This window comes from Schistocerca piceifrons, chromosome X (assembly GCF_021461385.2).
Source record: "Schistocerca piceifrons isolate TAMUIC-IGC-003096 chromosome X, iqSchPice1.1, whole genome shotgun sequence".
Taxonomy (NCBI): Eukaryota; Metazoa; Arthropoda; class Insecta; order Orthoptera; family Acrididae; genus Schistocerca; species Schistocerca piceifrons.
The window spans coordinates 510,058,605-510,082,420 of record NC_060149.1 but is presented as its reverse complement, the minus strand read 5'-3'; the positions used below and the strand labels follow the sequence as shown (position 1 = coordinate 510,082,420).

At 37.4% G+C, this 23,816-nt stretch overlaps 1 protein-coding gene across 1 annotated transcript in view; it reads left to right on the top strand.

The window, feature by feature from the left end:
• Positions 1-15,035, top strand: part of LOC124723027 (polyamine-transporting ATPase 13A3-like) — a 288,432-nt gene extending 273,397 nt beyond the window's left edge. The window contains exons 19-21 of the mRNA XM_047248200.1: positions 215-363; positions 5,840-6,024; positions 11,000-15,035. Coding sequence (XP_047104156.1) covers positions 215-363; positions 5,840-6,024; positions 11,000-11,137 — 472 coding nt within the window. The 3' untranslated portion in view covers positions 11,138-15,035. The remainder of the gene's footprint in view (positions 1-214; positions 364-5,839; positions 6,025-10,999) is intronic.
• The last annotated feature ends 8,781 nt before the right edge of the window (positions 15,036-23,816 follow it).

The following is a 23,816-nucleotide window of genomic DNA, read 5'->3' as shown; positions in this document are numbered from 1 at the left end:
AGGCTGGATCTGCTGTTCTAAAGAATTTGGAAAACAAGGCTTATTTTTAACTATGTTTGTTCTACACACCACAGTCTGCATTGCATCTTTTAAATGTGCATATTTTTTACGTGTTGTTTTTTATTCTTAGTCTTCAAATTGAAATGGAAGTAATCTTCTACAAGTTTTCTACAGATAACTTTTCCTGTAATTAATTTGCATTATTTTTCTACAGGTTTGTGCCCATTGATCCTTCAACACCGGGGGAGCATATTTTGTCTTGGGAAAATACGACAGTATTTTGTACAAGTTGTTTTCAGTATTTAGTACTTGCAGCATTATTTTCAAAAGGCCGCCCACATCGTACACCATTTTACACAAACTGTAAGTTTTAAAGGCTCAATACATGTTTATTATGGTATATACACTCCTGGAAATTGAAATAAGAACACCGTGAATTCATTGTCCCAGGAAGGGGAAACTTTATTGACACATTCCTGGGGTCAGATACTTCACATGATCACACTGACAGAACCACAGGCACATAGACACAGGCAATAGAGCATGCACAATGTCGGCACTAGTACAGTGTATATCCACCTTTCGCAGCAATGCAGGCTGCTATTCTCCCATGGAGACGATCGTAGAGATGCTGGATGTAGTCCTGTGGAACGGCTTGCCATGCCATTTCCACCTGGCGCCTCAGTTGGACCAGCGTTCGTGCTGGACGTGCAGACCGCGTGAGACGACGCTTCATCCAGTCCCAAACATGCTCAATGGGGGACAGATCCGGAGATCTTGCTGGCCAGGGTAGTTGACTTACACCTTCTAGAGCACGTTGGGTGGCACGGAATACATGCGGACGTGCATTGTCCTGTTGGAACAGCAAGTTCCCTTGCCAGTCTAGGAATGGTAGAACGATGGGTTCGATGATGGTTTGGATGTACCGTGCACTATTCAGTGTCCCCTCGACGATCACCAGTGGTGTACGGCCAGTGTAGGAGATCGCTCCCCACAGCATGATGCCGGGTGTTGGCCCTGTGTGCCTCGGTCGTATGCAGTCCTGATTGTGGCGCTCACCTGCACGGCGCCAAGCACGCATACGACCATCATTGGCACCAAGGCAGAAGCGACTCTCATCACTGAAGACGACACGTCTCCATTCGTCCCTCCATTCACGCCTGTCGTGACACCACTGGAGGCGGGCTGCACGATGTTGGGGCGTGAGCGGAAGACGGCCTAACGGTGTGCGGGACCGTAGCCCAGCTTCATGGAGACGGTTGCGAATGGTCCTCGCCGATACCCCAGGAGCAACAGTGTCCCTAATTTGCTGGGAAGTGGCGGTGCGGTCCCCTAAGGCACTGCGTAGAATCCTACGGTCTTGGCGTGCATCCTTGCGTCGCTGCGGTCCGGTCCCAGGTCGACGGGCACGTGCACCTTCCGCCGACCACTGGCGACAACATCGATGTACTGTGGAGACCTCACGCCCCACGTGTTGAGCAATTCGGCGGTACGTCCACCCGGCCTCCCGCATGCCCACTATACGCCCTCGCCCAAAGTCCGTCAACTGCACATACGGTTCACGTCCATGCTGTCGCGGCATGCTACCAGTGTTAAAGACTGCGATGGAGCTCCGTATGCCACGGCAAACTGGCTGACACTGACGGCGGCGGTGCACAAATGCTGCACAGCTAGCGCCATTCGACGGCCAACACCGCGGTTCCTGGTGTGTCCGCTGTGCCGTGCGTGTGATCATTGCTTGTACAGCCCTCTCGCAGTGTCCGGAGCAAGTATGGTGGGTCTGACACACCGGTGTCAATGTGTTCTTTTTTCCATTTCCAGGAGTGTATAAATAATGGGAAGACTGAAGGTAACCAGTTGATGCACTGAGTGATTGACAAGCACATAAACAGAATTCAAATCTCCGTAAGTGTTAGGACAATGTGCCTGTCATTAGCTCAACAATACAGTGAGTAGATACCACCCTACCGAGAACTTTCCAGTATTGTATAATTTTACCTTTGTGTTCTCTGGTTATTTGTTTTGGTGTTCAGTGGTGTTAAGTGACAGAAAATTATGCCAAATGCAGCTCTTTATTCTGTCTTAAAAGCTTGCTGTTTTGTGTGCTTTGTGCAAAAGAATCTCCATGGACAATTCAAATGAGCAAGTACAGAAACTAGCACTCAATTTAAGGGCACACTGTGCTAATAACAAAATATGTTTTTGAAAGATGTGCCATTGCATTGATGCATGTGACTTGCATGCCAAAAATGCAGTACTTTATTTTTGCACCTTAATCTGTAAGTTATTGCAAGCTACATACACTGCCTTGTTCATTATGTCTTATTATTTCTTTTGTTACTTTCTTTTGAGATTTTCACATGCTTGTTTTGATGAATGGATTGCAAAAATATCAGAACAAGAAATTAGTTTCACAGATGTCTTACCAAATAGCTGTCGAGAGAGAGGCAGAGAGAGAGAGAGAGAGAGAGAGAGAGAGAGAGAGAGAGAGAGAGAGAGAGTGAGAGAGAGAGATTGTCTGTTAATTATACTTGTCACATGTGGTCTGTTGATTGATTTACTTCAGGCAGCATTATTAAGTGCACTGTTTATTTAGGTACAGAGAAATGACTTATCTTAATTTCAAATATACAATTGATTTCTGTCTCAAATCTATATAAATCTTGCAGTGATACAATGCAGGATGATCAGTGGAAGTTCGTTTGTATAAAGTTATAACATTTAGGTGCTGACTGATAAGTTCATAAATCAGTGCTGGCAAGTGGCTGGATGATGGCAAGACCATGGCCATTTCCTTCCCTTATTCTTTTCAGGATGAATTAGTTCTCCATCTGTAATGACCTCACTATAAGTGGAGAAGCTACCTCTCTCCTCTTCCTCATTTTGCACTCCCTCACAAAAATTCATAAACATACCATATACTCTGACAGCCGTGATAGTGTGTGGATCAGACAACAAAGTCTCTCTTTACAAACTATTTAATTAGTTAATCACAGTTAGAATTTTTAAATTTGTCAGTTGATGATCTTCTGTAAGGGAGTTACTGAAATTATTTGTTATTTGGTGTAAATGGGCTCCAAAATTTACCTAAAGCATAAATATAATCTTATTTTCATTTAAATAGTTGTAAATATCTGCCTAAACAAGAAAAAGTGTCTTGGACACTCACCTTGTAAATAAAGCTGTCATAAATGTAATCATATGCTCCCATGAATGGGGTTATGATAATGACTTTCAACTGTAGTGTAAACAACTCTTGGAACGCTGTCATAAGTCATCTGGCAGTCTTCATTAGAGTGCCTCCAAATTTCATGTTTTGCAACTTCATTTACAGACCAGAATGTAACATACCACTCTTGATAGAGGATACTTGATATCAGTAGCATTTATTGCTCTTCCTGTTACATTTATAATGGTGCGTGGTAGAAATGGTTGCCTTTAAACACCTGTATTACTTTTATCACCAATATCCAGTATCAGTAATATATGAGTTCCCATTTTGTGATTATATAAACTGTGCAATCCATCAACAGTATTTTCTTCACAAATATCTCCTTCCTTGAATTTGAATCTGGAACACGTGGCGTGCAAACTATTCTGTGGCACTCTAAGAACATGTTAGTGGCATATAGATTGGTGTATTTGAGAATTTCATTATTTTTCTTATTGTGCGTAATATTCAGTACGTAGACTAGTGACCAGAAGTGGTGTGTAACCAGGAAATGAAGTTGTGTCTCCTGAAAAGGATGTCAGGTGTGTTACAAAGAAACATAAAGCTTAATGATATGGCGTTTGGCATACAGTACAGCAGTGTCCAACACTTGTAATTAGTGCAAGGGGGAAACTGGAAAGCCCTTGCCATGACAACAAAACAATTAATAGAGGATATATTTATTCCTACCTTCCCACATCCTTGGTAATTAGAGTGAATTCTCTCCGAGGTGGCCCAAGAGTATTGGCAATCCCTCCCATTCCTGATCAGGAGCTTGTGAATGTCTGGTAGAGCCCTTGATGACAGGAGACTGCCTGCTGTTTCACCATCCCAGAGCACTCCAGACAAGATTCAGAATCCTTGTCAGCAAGTCTATATGAGGATAACTTCACCCTGAGAAATTCATCCACTTTAGCAGCTCAGTGTGGATGGATAGTATTTGTCAACCGCAAACAGAGATGTGACACACTGCAGATCCATTCACTGTGAAGTCTCTTGACACCAAGACACCACCATCCCTACCCCAATAAACTGATCTTTGCTTGATATTATTGTGATTTTACTGGGTGTCATTTTCCCTCCTATGGAGATGCTTGACGAGCATCATTCTTCCAGTTGCAGTTGGATTCATTTATAAAGAGAACATACCTCTATTGTCATAGTTCTATCTCAGTTCTGAAAAGTTCACAGTAAAGAAGTCTACTTCTGTCCTGCCATGAACTGTATTTTAGGCATTCTAGCCACTTTCTAAGAGCCTTGGATACATAATTTGTCAGAAATACACCTTTAGATGCTTGGAGGTCAATGAAAAATTGTTTTGCAAACATCCCTCTACTTTTCCACACAGGTAAGGCTAGACATCTGTCCAGTTTTTGGAGTGATTACTCTTAGTCAACTTTGTACTGCCTATAATAAACACTTTCTTGAAATTACACTCCTCAGCACATTCAATACTCGGAGATTGTGGTGTCTGTTGGACCAGCATCAAGGCACCTGAGAATTCCGCCCTGAATAAGAGTTTAAAAGACATTGTTTGTGGCATTATACAGCCAGTGATACTAAATGGCTACACTTCACTTACAACAAAAGCATAAACACAACTGAGGCACCATGTACTGCTTTAATTTTCTCAGATTCATGCATATTTCATGTTCGGAGTACTCTGCTTTAATACAAATAGACACATGCCAATTTTGTGAGCAAATCTGGATCATTGACAATGATTTACTTATGTTTCTCTTTCTATTTTCCTCCTTCCATGCTTAAGCTTAACTTTTGGATATTGTCAATAACATAGTCATTAGAAATGAATCAGTAGCCCAGTTTGACAAGAATGAGGGAAGAAATCTCTACCTCAGGAAGAAATTGATTGTTGAAGAAACCATAAAGAGAATGTAATCTAGAAAATTAGGCAGGCATTGAAACCACACTCCTCCTTAATGTAAGTCTTCTGTCTTGAGCATTGCACCATCTTGCTTAGTAAAAGTAGTCTTTCATGTGCCATGGTGTTCCTTTGTTTTAGGGTCCTTCATTAGACTTTATTGAGCATCTCTATAACACAGTTAGTTAGCCACACACAGCTTGTTTGCTATTTTCAGTCTCCTAACCATTCTTACTTAATACAGTCCCGTGTAGATGACCAACCAAAGTGTGGGTAATACAAATGTCATGCTAGACACATCTATTACATTTGATAATGAACATCTTGTTATACAGCATAAGCTGCACTTCAAATGTATTTACTTGTCAGACCAGTATTCAGGCATACAGCTTATGAGCCGTGGTGTATACTGTGCCGATCTGTATCAGATGACGTGTGTGTCATATTAAAATGTTAAAAATTTATCATCTCTGTAGTATGCAGATCATCATTTGTACATATCATGAAATTTTGAATTATTAAACAGAATGAGAATGGGCATCTCTTTAAAATATAACATTTATCACAGTTGAGTTGTATCTTGCAACAGTTCTCCCTATAAATTACTCTCTCTTATTGGGCTGCTGTTGTGCAAGATTTATTTTCTCTTTGAATGGCTATATAGGACTATTTTATCTATGTTAGAGTTTCATATTTGTGTTACAGATAACTATATACCATTTATAATTTTGATATTTGTCGTTTAGGTCTGTTAACAACATTACTCATAACACTTGGCAGTTTTACTACATGGTTGTTAGTGTATCCCTTAAAACCAGTAGCAGAGTTTTTTGAAGTGGAATCACTTTCAGATGTTGAAGGTCAGCAGATGTATAGATTATATCTACTGGGATTTTCTGCAGTTCACATGATCTTAGCATTCCTTGTGGAGGTAAGAAACTTTTACATCATTTAATTTGTATTTTGTATGGATGTATTGTGTTTTTTTGCTATAGAAGCTGTTTAGTAAAAAGGCATAACTGAACGGTGAATAGAGTAATTTTGTGTGAAGTAATGGTGAATGCATTCATATTTTAAGTACAAAATAAATGAGAGGGAAAGATTTGAAGGTGTCCTATATAGTGGCTGAACAGTTGTACTTAACAGAGAAATATGTCCTGCTCAGTCTCACAGTATTAAATGCTGTGATAAGGAAAATAAAAATGTGTATCATTTTAGTAGTTTTCTAATACACTGTTTTGATATGTGGGACAGGTTCATAAATGGCTATCAACTGATAAGTATTAGTATTTACAATTATAGTATTACATACATTGAGGCACAAAAATAGCAGTAGAGCAAAGTAAATTAACTAAATTTTTCCATAATCATTAGATAAGCACCCCTTATTTTATCTGTTCTGGCAAAAGAGTACAGTAAAATATGGAAATAGCGGTATTCCTCACAAATATCATCCCCCCCCCCCTCATCTCTCTCTCTCTCTCTCTCTCTCTCTCTCTCTCTCTCTCTCTCTCTCACCCCTCCCCCTCCCCCCGCTCTTCCTTTGAGTCATCAGTCTTCTGACTGGTTTGATGTGGCCCGCCATGAGTTCCTCTCGTGTGCCAACCTCTTCATCTCAGAGTAGCACTCGCAGCCTATATCCTCAATTATTTGCGGGATGTATTCCAATTTCTGTCTTCTGCTACAGTTTTTACCCTCTACAGCTCCCTCTAGTACAATGGATGTCCTATCATCCTGTCTCTTCTTCTTATGAGTGTTTCCCATACATTTCTTTCCTCTCCAATTCTACGCAGAACATCCTCATTCCTTACCTTAGCAGTCCACCTAATTTTCAATGTTCATTTGTAGCACCACTTCTCAAATGATTAGATTCTCATCTGTTCTGGTTTTTCCACAGTACATGTTTCACTACCATATAATGCTGTGCTCCAAACATGTATTCTCAAGAAATTTCTTCTTCAAATTAAGGCCTATGTTTGATACTAGTAGACTTCTCTTGGCCACAAATGTCCTTTTTACCAGTGCTAGTCTGCTTTTGATGTCCTCCTTGCTCCGTCTGTCTTTCATCATTTTACTGCCTAGGTAGCATAATTCCTTAACTTAATCTACTTTGTGACCATCAATCTTGATGTTAAGTTTCTTGCTGTTCTCATTTCTGCTACTTATCATTACTTTCGTCTTTCTTCGATTTACTCTCCGTCTGTAGTTGTACTCATTAGACTGTCCATTCCATTCAGCAGATCATTTAATTCTTCTTCACTTTCACTGAGAATAGCAATCTCATCAGCGAATCTTATCATTGATATCCTTTCACCTTGAATTTTAAGTCCACTCTTTAACCTTTCTTTTATTTGTGTCATCGCTTCTTCGATGTACAGATTGAACAGACTACATCCCTGTTTTACACCATTTTTAATCTGTGCATTTCGTTTTTGGCCATCCACTCATATTATTCCCTCTTGGTTCTTGTACAACCTGTATATTACCGTCTTTCCCTTTAGCATACCCCTAATTTCCTCAGAATTTTGCACTATTTGACGTTGTTGAACTCTTTCCAGGTCAACAGATTTTATGAACGTATCTTGATTTTTCTGTAGTCTTGTTTACATTATCAACAACAACATTAGAATTACATCTATGGTGCTTTTACCTTTCCTAGAGCCAAACTAATCGCCATCTGACAAATGCTCACTTTTCTTTTCCAGTCTTGTGTATCTTATTCTCATCAAAAACTTGGATGCATGAGCTGTTAAGGCGATGATGCGATAATTCTTACACTTGTCAGCTCTTGCAGTCTTCAGAATTGTGTGGGTGATTTTTTTTTTTTTCCATCTACTATTCTCCTTTTACACAGAAATCAGTGGAAACAGTAATTTGTATTTATGCAATAAAAAGATTTGACATGCATAACACATTAATAATGGAAGTATGAATATAATAGAGGGAAACATTCCACGTGGGAAAAATATATCTAAAAAGAAAGATGATGAAACTTACCAAACAAAAGCGCTGGCAGGTCGATAGACACACAAACAAACACAAACATACACACAAAATTCTAGCTTTCGCAACCAATGGTTGCCTCATCAGGAAAGAGGGAAGGAGAAGGAAAGACAAAAGGATATGGGTTTTAAGGGAGAGGGTAAGGAGTCATTCCAATCCCGGGAGCGGAAAGACTTACCTTAGGGGGAAAAAAGGACAGGTATACACTCGCACACACACACATATCCATCCACACATACACAGACACAAGCAGACATTTGTAAAGGCCTTTACAAATGTCTGCTTGTGTCTGTGTATGTGTGGATGGATATGTGTGTGTGTGCGAGTGTATACCTGTCCTTTTTTCCCCCTAAGGTAAGTCTTTCCGCTCCCGGGATTGGAATGACTCCTTACCCTCTCCCTTAAAACCCATATCCTTTTGTCTTTCCTTCTCCTTCCCTCTTTCCTGACGAGGCAACCATTGGTTGCAAAAGCTAGAATTTTGTGTGTATGTTTGTGTTTGTTTGTGTGTCTATCGACCTGCCAGCGCTTTTGTTTGGTAAGTTTCATCATCTTTCTTTTTAGATATAATAATGGAAGTAGTTTGATAAAAAAACCACCTTTGGTCTCGCTGCTGATAATGTGATATTTCAATTGATCACATTATAGTGACCATCAGTAGAGCATCAAGGACTGAAGAAGACTTCCCTCAACCTGAAATTTATTAGCTCGCTGTGTAAATTGCATGCATGCATTAAGATAATGGTGGTAGACTGACCACACTAACCTGTGGGCAGAACCCTCAGTGATGGAATTGTGGAACCCAGCTGTCCTCAGGGTTGTCACTCATCATGGCCATTGGCATACTCTACCTTCTTCATCTGTAGAAAATTGTGTAAATGAAAGGGGGCCCATGTATTATCCAACTGGTAGCCAACATCAAATTTAATCAGATTTTATACCATGCATATTCCCATGGATTTTTTTTAATAATGGAGTCCCAATATGATGTAGCTGTGGTGAAAATGATTGTTTTATCATACTGCATTTAATGTCTGAATGGAGAAACAGTGTTCAGCAATAGCATTGGTTCCATAAGACAAGTACAGCACTGATGTTCAGTACAGTACTCTTCCATGTGGTGCATGACTGACTGTGTAAGCCATACCACATTGGCAAGATTTTTGTGGATTCTGGCCTGCTGCAATAACAAATCATACTTCACTGATGCCTGAAGGTCTGAAATGTTAGAGTGTGGGTGGAAAACCACTTTAACCTGAAATTTCCTGGAGGATTCTGACTATCTTGAGTGAAATATTGCCAGCGAATGGAAGTAAAGCTGGGGATTTTACTGGTGTGCTATTCTCTTTATCCAGTTCCTAGTTTTTGACCTTAAGTGACAGTGCCTTGTAAATCTAGTGGCTAGAATATCCATTGTCTTTGGATGGGCAAGCTCTTCAAGCAAACTATCCAGATCCAAGGCTGTGTAAGTTGTGTGTGCCAGTGTTTTAAGCACACTCATAATTTCCAGTGGGTGAATTTTCAAATTAAAGTCCGTATGATTGGGCTTGCAATAAAGTGAACTCTCCAGAGGGCCCTCATTCTTTTGTCTATGGACCACTTTGAAGAAGGAGCGCTGGAGTCAGCGTGTGTAAATGAAAGTATCATAGTGTGGCCACAAGGAGAAGATAAATTAATGGAGTTTTTACATCATATCAATTCCTTTATAAGAATGTTCAGTTCATTATGTAAATAGAGAAAGATGGTTGTCTGACTTCCCTTCTTGGCTTAGTAAAATGAAAGAATGATGGCTCTCTGGGGCATTCAGCTTACTATAAGCCCACTCGTACCAACTTATACTTGCAATAGTTGAGTTTTCATCACCTAATGCACCACATTTTCCTGTTACAAGCATTTGATACCTGATAAGTGATCTTGGAATTACAGCTCACCCTGCAATTCCCTGCTTACAGTGTTCCTTTTGTGTTGTGTTGGTGCTGACGAGGTTCGTGAGTACAACATTCAGTTCTGTAGTGACTTTTGCAGCTGTTGTCTTCACAGTTTTCATCACAATTCTCATCACAATTCTCTTCAATACTATGTGTCATCACGATCACCCAACTCACACTTCCATCTGCATTGTGACTTAGTGGATGGTGATTTTCCAGTTTCCCTGTATGCGGACGACGGTTCAATCCCGCGTCCGGCCATCCTGATTTAGGTTTTCCGTGATTTCCCTAAATCTCTTCAGGCAAATGCCGGGATGGTTCCTTTGAAAAGGGCATGGTCGACTTCCTTCCCTAATCCAATGAGACCGATGACCTCGCAGTTTGGTCTCCTCCCCCAACACAACCCAACCCTGTATGCGGTATAAATCTTTGATATGGTGTCTCTTGAAATACAAAACACTTCAGCTACCTTGGTTACGGAAGCACCCACCATATGAGCACCAACAATTTTCCCTAGCTCAAATTCACTTAACGGTGACATAATGCACTCAAAACTACAAAGAATAATGTTCTGACCATGACTGACACTTGCAGTTGAATTGAGGACATTGCACAGGTGACATTCATGGTCAGATACTACAGTGCAACCTGCAGGCTTGGCTAGTATCTGCATGTAGGTTCAGTCATACATTTCTCATGGTGTTTCCATGTATATTGCAATGTGAAAAATGAAGCTCATTTAGAGTGCTATTGCAAGCACATAGAATAAAATTTGACAGCAAACATGCCGCAATACTAAAATAATGTAAGTTAATGAAGAATCTGTGACAGGTAGCAGTTCCTGTAAAACACATTTATAACATTTTCTTGTAGTTGCTACTGTAGAAGCATTCATAGTGAAGTAGAGAGTATTAATTATTTAGAATTTGTTTTGTGGTGCAACACATTTAATCCATGTAGGATTTTTTTTTTTAGACCTGTGTGGCAGACAAGAAGTGGATGAAGACATTTCTTCATTGCATCACAAGAAAGCATGAACCAAAAAGTAGATATAAGAAAGTATGTCTTGATATGGCTACTAATGATACGTTGTTAAATTATGTTGATTCGTAGAGACAGCTGAGTAGTGTGTAACTACTCATATCTTACATTTATGTTTTTTCTTTGTTTTATAAAATCTCCAAAGTATTTCAACCACATAGAAACCAAAGAATTTTGGTGTCAAAAATGGGTTGTATTCAAATATTATTTTATAAGAAAGAATTAATATATTATATAGTATTACATGAATCTTTAAATATAAATTTTATGTTGATCAATCAGTGTGAATCTTATAAGTATTTTTAATCTGATTTTGTCAATTTGTTATCATGTTCTGTAGCAAACATATAGTAGCTGTTGAAGTCATTCAGTTGACCTAAGGAAAAAAATTTATTCCATAGAATGCTTATTTTAACTGTGATGATTTCATAACTGTTTGTCGAACATTATGCTCAGTCTTGTCAAGACAGGGCTTGAAAAATCAGATGTTAGCCACTTACCAAGTGCTGCCATAATATGTAGAGAGAAAATTATATTCAATTTTGCTGATACATGTTATGTGTTACTTGTGGGTTGTGTATTTACGTCTTTAAAGACATTATGTTGTAGCTACACAGTGTTCCTGACATTCAGTATTTTCTGTATAGTCAGTTTTAGTATGATGATATTTTGTTTCTTTTTAAATTATGACTGTGTGTAATTATCAGTATTTACAGGGAAAGGTATTTTTAATCATATGAAAAGCTGCTACTAAACTAAATACTTTTTGTGACTTTAGGGAATCATTCCAAGCTATATCTGTGAGATTTTTAATTTTTGCATGTGTCAGTTGAAAATTCTCTTGATTTATTTTCATGCTAAAATTTGTTAGTACTTTTGGGTTCTATTTCTGTATACTTTTTATAAACACTTTAATCAGTTGCTGGAGAAAATTTTGTAGTTATTTTATGTTTCATAGTGTTTATTATCTATCATTTTTAAATGCATATTTTAATTTTCTCTAGCAATGTGATAATTCATAACAGAAATAAGAAGACCACATGATATGCAAGAAATAGTGTGTTTGTGGAAACTACTAAAACTATAAAAACTATTTTCTTATCATTGTTAGATCTGTATTTATCTGAATTTCAGACACCTGCACCATCCAGTGTTATATTTTTATTCTGCTCCTGCTCTATTTCATTCTGTTTTCTGCATTTTTGTGTTCAATTTTAATATGTCTTTTTGGTCTTACTGATTCTTCCTCTGTGCTTTATATCAAGAACTTGTTGGTTAGTGCCATTTTCTTCCGATGATTGAATGCTTGCAGCTGTCAACGTTGGTTATCTGTTTAACCTTATCTGAATCTCTTATACTATATTCCTTGACAATCTAGAATTGTATTCATCTTGTGTTCCTTAATGCCATTGTCTTTTTTCATGATGTTGTCAGTATACAACAGTATTACCAACTGACTCTTACATTTTGTCATTGTTTCTGTTCTTCATATCGTTTACTGTAATGTTTGGTAAGTGCAATGAAATTATGTGATGATAGACTACATGTGTAATATAATATTATCCAAGTGCTAAAACATAAATACCATTCTACATTTTTTGATTCAGCTAAGTATTCTCAATAACTTCATCTAGATAAATAATAATGCATCACCATCTTGCCATTTTTGAATAAGCCTTTTGTTGCTCATGCATTTCAACTTCTGAATCATTCCTACACAACACTTGATCAGAAAGAGATTGGCTTGATTAACCCAAATTTTTGCTGGGTCATGCTGATTGTTGGAAGTTCTAATTTCTAACATTGATCATGTCTTGGTTTTTAAAGTTTTCTCTTTTCCATTGAATTTTTTAGCGATGCTTTATAGTCACCACTAGGCTTAATAGAAGCATAATGTGTTATGTTCAGAGTCCTAGTAAGGCCTATGTAGCTCCTTCATACATGTAGAATTTTTTGTACATTTTTGTGTATGAAATATTCACAGTGTGATTTGAATTGTTTGCAGTAAGGGAAGATTAAATGGCAAGCATAAGGGGAAAAAAATTAACAGCTAAGTGTTTGGATATGACAATCATTGTAGTCTATGGGTCTACTTCTTATCCTGATAGTATGTTGCTATTCTTCCTGTTATTGCTGGAATTGTTTCACTCTCCTTTGATACATATTCCAACTATGTGCTCAGTTTTTCTTTTTGTATGTGGACTGAATGTGTGCTGAACATACTGATCTTTCTTATATATCTAAGGGAATTACACTTTCCTGGAGACATAAGTGTCTCAACTTTATCTTTGCTAAACATAGGAGCTGAAGCAGTAAATTAAAATTTGTGCATCAGCTGGGACCTTAGCTGTGTGACTACCACAGCTGCATGGACTACCTAAGTCCAATGCCTTCCCTAGCATAAATGTCAGCCCTTCCTTTTCAAATGGATGAGGAAAAAGGTTTTGAGAAATTTTTAAACTTTTCTTTCAAATACTTAAAAGAAGGAATTCAAAATTTAGTGACTCATAAGATTTTACACAAGGAAAAATTGTGTTTTTATTTGTTCTTATTCTTCTAGAAGCATACTGTTTACATATACACACTTTAATCATCCATGCTGCCCACTGTATCAGGCTTTAGCTAATTGTCAAACAGGTGGGCTATGTGACCTCCTCTGCCCACCCCCCTCCCCATTAACTGTTCTAACAATATTTTGATAAATGTTATATTTATGTAGCGTGTTGTAACTCATAACTATGGATATTTTCTAGGTGTGTCAAGTTGTTGGTATTATAAGTTCATTCACATTTTGTCTATATGTGCAAGTTTGAGAGGATCATCTAAAATAAGCTTATGCAATGTAAATGATGGCTTCTGAGTGGCTTACACCAGTCTTCACTGTGGGAATCTCTGGTTTTTCTAATAGATACAATGCCTATGAAATGAAATGTCTTATGAATAGGTAATTTACAAAGTCATCCTTCTGTTATGTAGCGTCATGGTTTGCCAAAAAAGGGATTGTCATCCTATGATTTCATGATGGCTAAGTTAAAGGAAGTTTTTTCTGGCAACATTTCATTTCTTCTAAACTTCTTATCACATTGTTTAACAAAAGTGTAATGAAGCAGCCCTCCCAAAGGTAATTATTAAAAATGCAATGGCAAAGCATTGCTCAAGGACTTTAATTGAAATTAAATTGACAGAACCAACTGTTAGTAACATTGTTAAGAATATAAGTTAAAAAAACATTGAATGCAAGAGAGAATCCTTATAATTCAATTTGTAAATCATTTTCAGTAATGAAAGAGTGCAATAAATTGACTGGCAGCATTGTCATTATGATTCCAGTTTGTTAAATTATCTGAAGCATGGGACTGTTTGTTCTTGATTATTTTTGACCTCTCAGTAAAGTGAATATTTCCTTATTGAGGCCTTATCACTGTCTTTTCTAATATTTATGTTTTGTGCATTCAGATAAAAATTAAGGCTTAAATATCCAGTTACTTCGACATTCAATGTTTGCTCTAAGCATAACAAGTTATATTCCACTGCTGCCACTTATCAGGTATGTAAGGACACTCAAAAATTAGAAAAAATTCTTGATATAATCATTGTTGTATGCTAATTTGGTTCATTTGTTGCCCAAAAATCTCTCATAATCTATAACTTCTCAAAGTCAGTTTTTTGTGCAAGAAAATTTGAGGTGTAATTTACTAGGAAAATAGATCAATGAATTTATGTTAATGAAAATTTTGAAGAAAGGAAATAGCAAACATTTAATAACTTAACTTTCTCTAAGAATATTGAGACATTACTCTTGGATTTTAAGTTCTTACCTATCTCCCCTTTTCCCTTCCTCTTTACTGCATTTTCTGCTTTATGGAGTATTGTCGTTTGTAGTTTCATCAAAATAACGTCGATGTTGTTGCTAGTTTTGATGATGCAATTATTACCCACCTAGCACCTGTTTCACTTTTTTTGTTTTTCTCTAAAAAAAAAAAAAAAAAAAAAAAATCCCCCCAATAAATATTTCTTGCAATCAAATGTGTTATAGAAACAGTAAATTAGACAGCAGATTTACTTCTGATATACCTAAGTATCTCTCAAAAAAGTAAAAACATTGTAAATATTTTTAATGATTATTATTTTTATTATTAATTTTCATTAAAATATCAAGAATCTTTGAGTAACTGTAAGTTGCCAGTTTTGCAACATCCATTGTGCCTCACTATTTATGAGCCTGTTTCCTCTGCGAATCATTGCAGAGTTTACTGTAGACCATGTCCAGTAAATATTAAGACTGACCTTTGCTGTATCTCATTTTGATATGTAGTTACTCTATGTTGCTGTATTTAATGGACTATAGCAGTTTTAATATTAGCACAGTGGTAACAAGGAGGGACTTCAATAAATTTGCTCTCACTTTAATGGCATCTTGATGCATGTGTGTTCCATAACTGTTATGTGAATTATAAGTAAATGATTTTGATCATATGAATTACAGAATTACAGTGAAACATCCATGACATTTAAGCATTTATATTCTTTCTTTTTAGATTTTGTTTCTTCTTGTTTATCTACATTTGTGTCCACTTGAATCATTGGACTCCATCAATTGGTAAAAATTGGCTATAATTCATTTTAGTAACTGTACAATTCTTAGAAGTAGTGACTAGCATAAATTTTATATTAAAAACAAATTGTTCAAAACAATATTTTAAACCATGTAGTACAGACAGTACTAATTTTCATTAATTGATACATTGAAAATCTATTTTGAAAATAAAATTAAGTCTTTTTACAGTGTGTGTTGTTTCTTTACTTCATTGTAATTTATTGTGTAGTTGATATTTAGTTTCCCCATTAATAAATCCACAAAAAAAACTATACTTGCGTCAGCTCAATTGAAATTTTTCGTTGTGATTTTCTGGTAAATGTTAGATATTGCTTGTATGTTGTAAAAATTTGTTCATTATGTTGTGTGCATTTAGAGCTAACTCAGGTCTCTAAAACCAAATAGGATATTCATGTTTAGCATGATTGTTGTTGTGACAGTCAGGCTAGTAGTTTTTTCACATAAAACTACAGTAATGAATCTGACACATTTTTACTTTCCTCGTCTGCCTCTTTAGTTCAGTGTTCAGGTTGTCTGGCTACTCTACAGAGGACCTAGGTCTGATTCCACATACTGCCGGGGATTTTTTTCCTTGGTGGGAGGACTAGAACAGATTGCACTCAGCATTGTGTTGCCATTTGAGGAGCTATTTGAATGGGAAGTCATGGCTCCATTGTCTGGAAGCCAACAATGGCTGGCAGACTGGTGTGTCAACCCCGCACCACTCTGTACCACATCCAAATCATGCCATAGGCAGAGTATGACATGACTGTCGCATATTCTCAAGTGGTCTATCTGAGCAGAATGTGGAGCTCTACTTTGCTTTTACTTTTATGAAATTTGATAAAATTTACTTGTATCAAAAACTTTTGTGTTTGCAGTACTTCCTTTCTTGGCACATTACACACTTTATTGCTGTTCATAAACTCTTGAATTATTTTGAAATTCACAGGTAGTTTTATCCTTAATGTTATTAATTTTGTCATTTTGTTACAATTGATGGTTATCTCCACCTACAGTGTCATTGTCACAAAATAATGTTTTCACATCCCATTTCATTTCATTCTAGAAAATACGATCCAAGGATTTCAGTGTGTCCTTTACAGTTGATAGTTTTTTCGCTGACTAAGAGTGAATTTGAGCATTTGTATTCCCTTATACAGAATGTTGCAGTGCATCATGTCTGTAAGAAGAAAATGTTCTTTATTCACCCACACTGTGATTCTGAAACACTTGTCCTTTCTACAGGCAATTATTTGTGACAGTATTAGCCACTTCCATCTTTGATTGCCTTTTGATCTCGGTATGCACTGTGATGTTAAGAGGAGAAACCAGAAAGAAACACATACTTACAATGCAGATTTGTAAGTGCAGTGTTCAAATAAATGAAAGGAAAGTACTGCACTTGGAGAGCTTGATAACACAGCTATGAAAGTGACATTTGTGTTTTATTTTAATGCACACACTTTTGAATAAATGCCTGAAATTCAGCATTTCAAATGTACAAATACACTAACTTCACACCCGTGTCATTTGTAAGATTTTTATTGTAAACGTCAGGGTGTTGTACATGGCAAAGGTGAACATGAAACAATTGTGTAGACAGACTAATACGGGATGAGTTTTAAAATACTGACACAGTCATTAAGTACTTGCACAAATAAGCAACAGTGGTAATTACTTGGGATCAGATTAACAATTTATGTAGCTGCTTAACTTATTGATGATTAGGCAATGGTGACCATGGAATTTTATAACATACAAGGTGTTTAAGGAGGAGATAGAATGAGATGACAAAATGGACCATTCTGATTGGAATAAATATATCTGTATTCTCTATGGTACCTGCCATAAAACTTTTTGAAACTGTCATGAATAAGAATGGAAGCAGTACAGGTGAAAATAATAAAACATATCATTCATTGTGCTTAATTGTGGATTTCCCCAAAGTTCAATGTTTCTGTCAGCAACTTCAATGTGTTTTGTAGCTTTGTAGACAACATACCATCTATTAAGTGGACTTGATGTCTAATGCTTGCTTTCCATCTTGTCTTAGATCGAGCCTCATTCCTTTGTGCTATTCGTGTTTCAATGAGGTGTACACCACCATAAAATGCTGTGCACTTGAAATTATGGGCCACTTATTATATTTGAGATGTGTCATGATTTCCCTCCCCCTTTCATACATTTTCAATTAAGAATATGTGGCAAAATGAGGACAAATTACTCACCTATACAATCCAAGTCAAGCTAATGCTAACAATTTCAGTGTGACATTCTCTAACAAACGACATGGTATCTCTTCAAGAAACAAATGTTGGTGTGTTTTCTGATTGCCTTAAAATATGGTACGAATATTGTTATTTTCTTGCATTGAGCTGAATCTCTATCAGAATGGCCATATAAGTTTAGTAACCAGAAGCAGAATTAATTTAAAAACAGTGATATCTGGAACCAATCTAAATGAACCGTATATGATTAGAAACACAAATATGTAAAATGGAACAAAGCAATAATTATAATTATAATATCCAAATGCTTCTAGTTGAGGAATTGACCATTAACAGTTGTGAATTAATTTAATTATGCAGACTTAAACATGGTTATTCATAAGCTCCTCCCAGGGTTTCAGAAGATAACTGTACAAACATTACAAGACACACAGAAAAAAATGACACAAATCAGTGGATAGAGCATCCGTCCAAGTTTCAATTTGCATGTCAGAACGTGTTGAAAAATCACCCACTCCATATTGAATTAGTTCACGATTGCAGATAAACAATCTAATGACCATATTTCCAAAGCAGGCTGCTGTTGTAATTTCCTGGGCACTTCATGTTAGTGAATTTGATGACATACACATGTGTATTTATGTTTGCTATGCACAGATGGTACCCCTATTAAGCACATGTATTGTGAGTTAATATTTGAAAAAAATGCTCTATCCACTAATACATTTTTGTTTTCTGTATGTCCTGTAGTTTTCATGCAGTCATCTTGTGAAATCCATAGATACTTACAAGTAACCATGTATAACATTGCTCAGATTTTTGGCATGTTAAAAATTACTGACTATATTGTTGACATCCCCATCATTGGTACTCATGGCCCACTATATTTCACAGGTTTGCTGTTGATTTATTCAAGTATTGTGCAACTTCTAAATTGGCATGTAAATTGATAGGCACATAAATACAAAGTCACATACTTGCACACAACAAACAACTACTAAATTTCATTATTATACATTCATTTACACTGCAATTAACATAATGACAATTTATACAACATGCTATACATACAGTGTTGTTGTTGTTATCACTAGAGCTAATAATATTGTTCTGCAGGTATTTACTATAACTTTTCATTAGTTGCCACAATACTGAGGCTTGCTGTTCCATATTCTGTAGACTACATATGCTTCACAATGGATCCCACTGATGCCAGCTACTTCTTTCAGTGTATTGTAGAGGACCTTCTATATCTGCAGTGGTTTCATTTTTTGTGCCAGATCACTATACTTCACCAGGATTTTATAATGAGGGGTTTCATCTCTGACAGTACTTCGTCGGTGTGAAAAATCCCAAGCAGCAGTGTGGTTCGGATTCCAACTTATAATGTAAGTATTCCCATGACCAACCAGACAAGCAGATTCTTAAAATAAGTAAGTCAAAAGAATACCATCTCTAGTAGGGATCCACAGAATAAAACACTGTGGTGCAAACATTTGAAATGGTAGTGCTCTTACCTTCCTGTCTTTTAATAAAACAGTTGACATTTCCTTTCACGCATAAGCAAATACATCTGAAATTGGTGTAAAATGGCATTCCCAAAGCACATTGGTGACGCGACACCTTGTAATGATATGCACTAAAACAGCCCATTAAAATTCTGCCCTGATGATTTATTTGTCACCTAGGAAAGCAATCTTGTGACAATTATTAAATTAATGGGCATAATATTGATTTCCTTTTAAGCTTAGTGTATGTTGAAAAGTGTTAATCACTTTGGCTCAAACATTTCATAGTAATGGACTAAATAATTTTGTAAAGGATAAGTACAATCAGTTGAGCTTTGATCTAAAAAGTAGATAAAATTTGTGGAAATAAATAGTGTAATTCTGTAGAACTTGTCTTAGAACTTTTCACTTCAAACTCAGCACCGTGTGAGGAGTCTAAGTAAAATACCTGTTAATCTTCCCTCACATTCAAGGCTCACATACAGAGGTTTTGCATTGTCAAAAGGCACGCAAATGAAATAGTGAACTTTGCCTGAAGGCTACATAGTGCTAACTGACTACATTGTGCCTGCACTGCATCTCTGCAGCTCGAGTGGGGGGAGAGGTTGTGTTGGGTTGAATGAACAAGTAGAGGAAGGAGGTGACAAGTGGAAGGGAGTTCTGAGAAAAGGTGGCTGATAAATGGGAGGGAGAGAGAGACAGCTTGTGCATGAGGCAGGAATAAGGAATGGAGAGGCAGCAGCAATGGAAATGCACATTGATTTGCAGTAGGGTTTTAGAACATATACTGTGTTCAAACATTAAAAAGTACCTCAAAGAAAAAGATTTATTGACACGTAGTCAGCATGGATTCAGAAAATAACGTTCTTGTGAAACACATGTATCTCTTTATACTCATGAAGTAATGAGTGCTATCAACAGGGGATGTCAAATTGATTCTATATTTTTAGATTTCCAGAAGGCTTTAGACACCATTCCTCACAAGCATCATTTAAACAAATTGCGTACCTATGGAATATTTCCTCAGCTGTGCGACTGGATTCATGATTTCCTATCAGAAAGGTCACAGTTCGTAGTAATAGACGGAAGGTCATCGAGTAAAAGAGAAGTCATATCTGGCGTTCCCCAAGGAAGTGTTATAGGCCCTCTATTATTCATGATCCATATTAACGACATAAGAGACAATCTCAGTAGCAGTCTTGGATTGTTTGCAGATGATGCTGTCATTTACCGTCTTGTAAAGTCATCAGATGACCAAAACGAATTGCAAACTGATTTAGATAAGATTCTGTATGGTGCAAAAAGAGCAATTGACCCTGAATAAAGAAAAGTTTGAAGTTATTCACATCAGTACTATAATAAATCCGCTAAATTTCGATTACATGATAAGTCTCACAAGTCTGATGGCTGTAAATTCAGCTAAAGTATTTAGGGATTACAATTACAAATAACTTAAATTGGAATGATCACATAGACAGTGTTGTGGGTAGAGTAAACCAAAGACTACGATTAATTAGCAGAACAGTTAAAAGGTGCAACAGGTGTACTAAAGATTCTGCTTACACCACACTTGTCTGCCCTATTGTGGAGTACTGCTGTGCGGTGTGGGATCCCCATGAGGTGGGACTGATGGATGACATCGAAAAAGTTCAAAGAAGGGCAGCTCATTTTGTTTTATTGTGAAGTAGGGGAGATAGTGCCACAGACATGATACATGAATTGGAGTGACAATCATGAAAACAAAGGTGTTTTTCGTTGTGATGGGATCTTCTCATGAAATTTCAATCACTAGTTTTCTCCTCCGATTGCGAAAACATTCTGTTGGCACCCACCTATGTAGGGAGAAATGATCATCATGATAAAATAAGGGAAATCAGGGCTCACACAGAAAAATTTAAGTGCTCATTTTTCCAGAGCACTGTTTGAGAGTGGAACGGTAGAGAGACAGCTTGAAGGTGGTTCATTGAACCGCCTGCCAGGCACTTTATTGTGAATAGCAGAGTAATCACATAGATGTAGATGTAGATGAAATGTAGCTTGGCCACTGGCACTCGTCAACTCATACAGTGCATGATGATGTAGAGGAACAAATTGGTCGGAGGAGACAGAACAGAGGAAGAGAAGACTGTGGGGAAAATGGGGCACGTGCAGGATGAGTGAAGCCAGATTCCTGGGACAGGGGTGGAGGTGGATGTAAAGCAGTGGGCTAGAGGAGTTTGAGGCCAGAAAGATTATGGGACCAAAGGATGTATTGCAAAGACAACTCCCACCTGTGTAATCCAGAAAAGTTGATGTGGGGGGAAGGATCCAGATGGTATGGGTTATGAAGCAGCCATTGAAATTGAGCATGTGCTCAGCAGTATTCTGCCACTGGGTGTCAATTCAGAGCTACAGAACAGTTTCATAGCGACCATTTATTTGGGTAAACAGCTGACTGGTGGCCAAGCCTACACAAGGTGATGTTTCATGTATTTATTTACCAAATTCTGTTGGATCATGTGAGCCAAAGCAACTTGGTCTAGCAATGGATTGTTTGTGAACTGCCTATTAAAAAAAATTATAAACACAACATTTAAGAATTAATCAAACGCAAAAAACAGAGTATATGAATAAATAAGGCACTAGAGCAAAAAGTTTTCAACTACTGCAAGAAACTTCAGGACATAACAGGAGGCACGTGCCCCAAAGGAAACTTTCAGCGTGGAGTTTAGTACTTGGGGTTTATCACAATTTTTTTCAGTTCTGCTGAAGCGTATTGAAAATGAAATTTGCTGAATAGCGCAGACTATTCTATACAGTGCCATACCAGTGTTAGTTCAACAGTAGGATGTGTGGGAATCTGGGAAAGGCAGTGAGAAAAACAGATGGTTTAAAAGGTTAAATGGTGTAATTTCTTCAGTTAGGAGTTCAGCTGGTGACCCTAGGTTTGGTGAACAATCAGAGGAATCATAATGGCCGATCATGTATGGAGTAGTGTCCACAAATCAAGGGGGAGAGAGGAAGGGAGGAAACATCTTTACAAGCTGAGCACTGAGACCAGAGGGGTTGATGTCCCTCGACTGATGCTTCTGGACCCATCTCATGTTACATCATACTCAACGTTTGAAAGTATAAGAGGACGTTGGCCACAAACAAGTAAGTATTGGCACAGACTACTATATTATGTGAACAAAATAACTGTTGAATGTGATGAATAAGCTAAAAAAAGGGGGCGGAAGGTACGGAGAAAGGAGTCTATATAATGTGAGCATGGAACGGTTATAAAATGCACATTATTTAATGGTAAGAAAAATAGTAATAGGCTGCTACTACTTTAGTAACAGTGAAAAATTAAACTGTGTTTGGGCATTAAGGGTGAGGAAAGGGTTCTTTGATTGGTGTTTATTAAAAGCCTTTGGCTCTTCTGTGGAGAATGTGACGTTTAATGTCACAAGAATGAGATTCATTCAGAGCATGTTAAGCAAAGATGGACACTTTCTTTTTCAACTTCCAACTCTTTTCATGTTCAGTCAGTCTAGTAGTTGTAGCCTTACTTAGTGGGTCTACATGTAATTTGTCACACAGATAGCAGGAAATTCTGAGAGATCCACTCTGTTCTAAAGGTGGGATCTTGTCTTGACTGTGGAACAGAATGTGTGACTGTGGAACAGAATGTGAGCAACGCTACTCCTAGTATAAAAATCTGGAGTATTTTTCCTGGATTTTAGTTGCCTGGCAAGTATTTATGAAGTTCTACCTAAATACAGCATGCAGCCTGTTGTTGTGGTTCAGTGCTTTCTGAGGAGGATACAGAAGTGCTGTTACCTTGTCTCTCTTCTTCCTACTGACTATGTTGTCAATTATAGTAGGATTATAACCATTGCTGTGTGCTATATGTTTGGTTATTTCTAATTAATTTCCAAAATCTGATTTGGTTTGTACACTATGTTTGTGTGTTATGGAATACCTAGGGGTTCTAAAATACAGTGCTGGACAAGGTACGTGGTTGATGTACTGTACTCGTGGACAGTTATTACGAGACAAAGTTTTCCAATATTTAAATTCACACAACAGTAAAATTAAGTTTACGGTGGAGTTGCTAGACCTTACATTGACATGAGTAAGCAATAGCATTTATTGAGGATAAACAGGAATGTAACTTCTACAGACACAGTAATATCTGCCAGTTCAAAAATGGCTCGAATGGCTCTAAGTATTATGGGACTCAACATCTAAGGTCATCAGTCCCCTAGACTTAGAACTATTTAAACCTAACTTATCTAAGGACATCACACACATCAATGCCCGAGGCAGGATATGAACCTGCGACCGTAGTAGCAGCACAGTTCTGGACTGAAGCGCTTACAACCGCTCAGCCACAATGGTCGGCCACCTGCCAGTTCCCAGCATCCCAGAATACACTGTCATGCATGCAA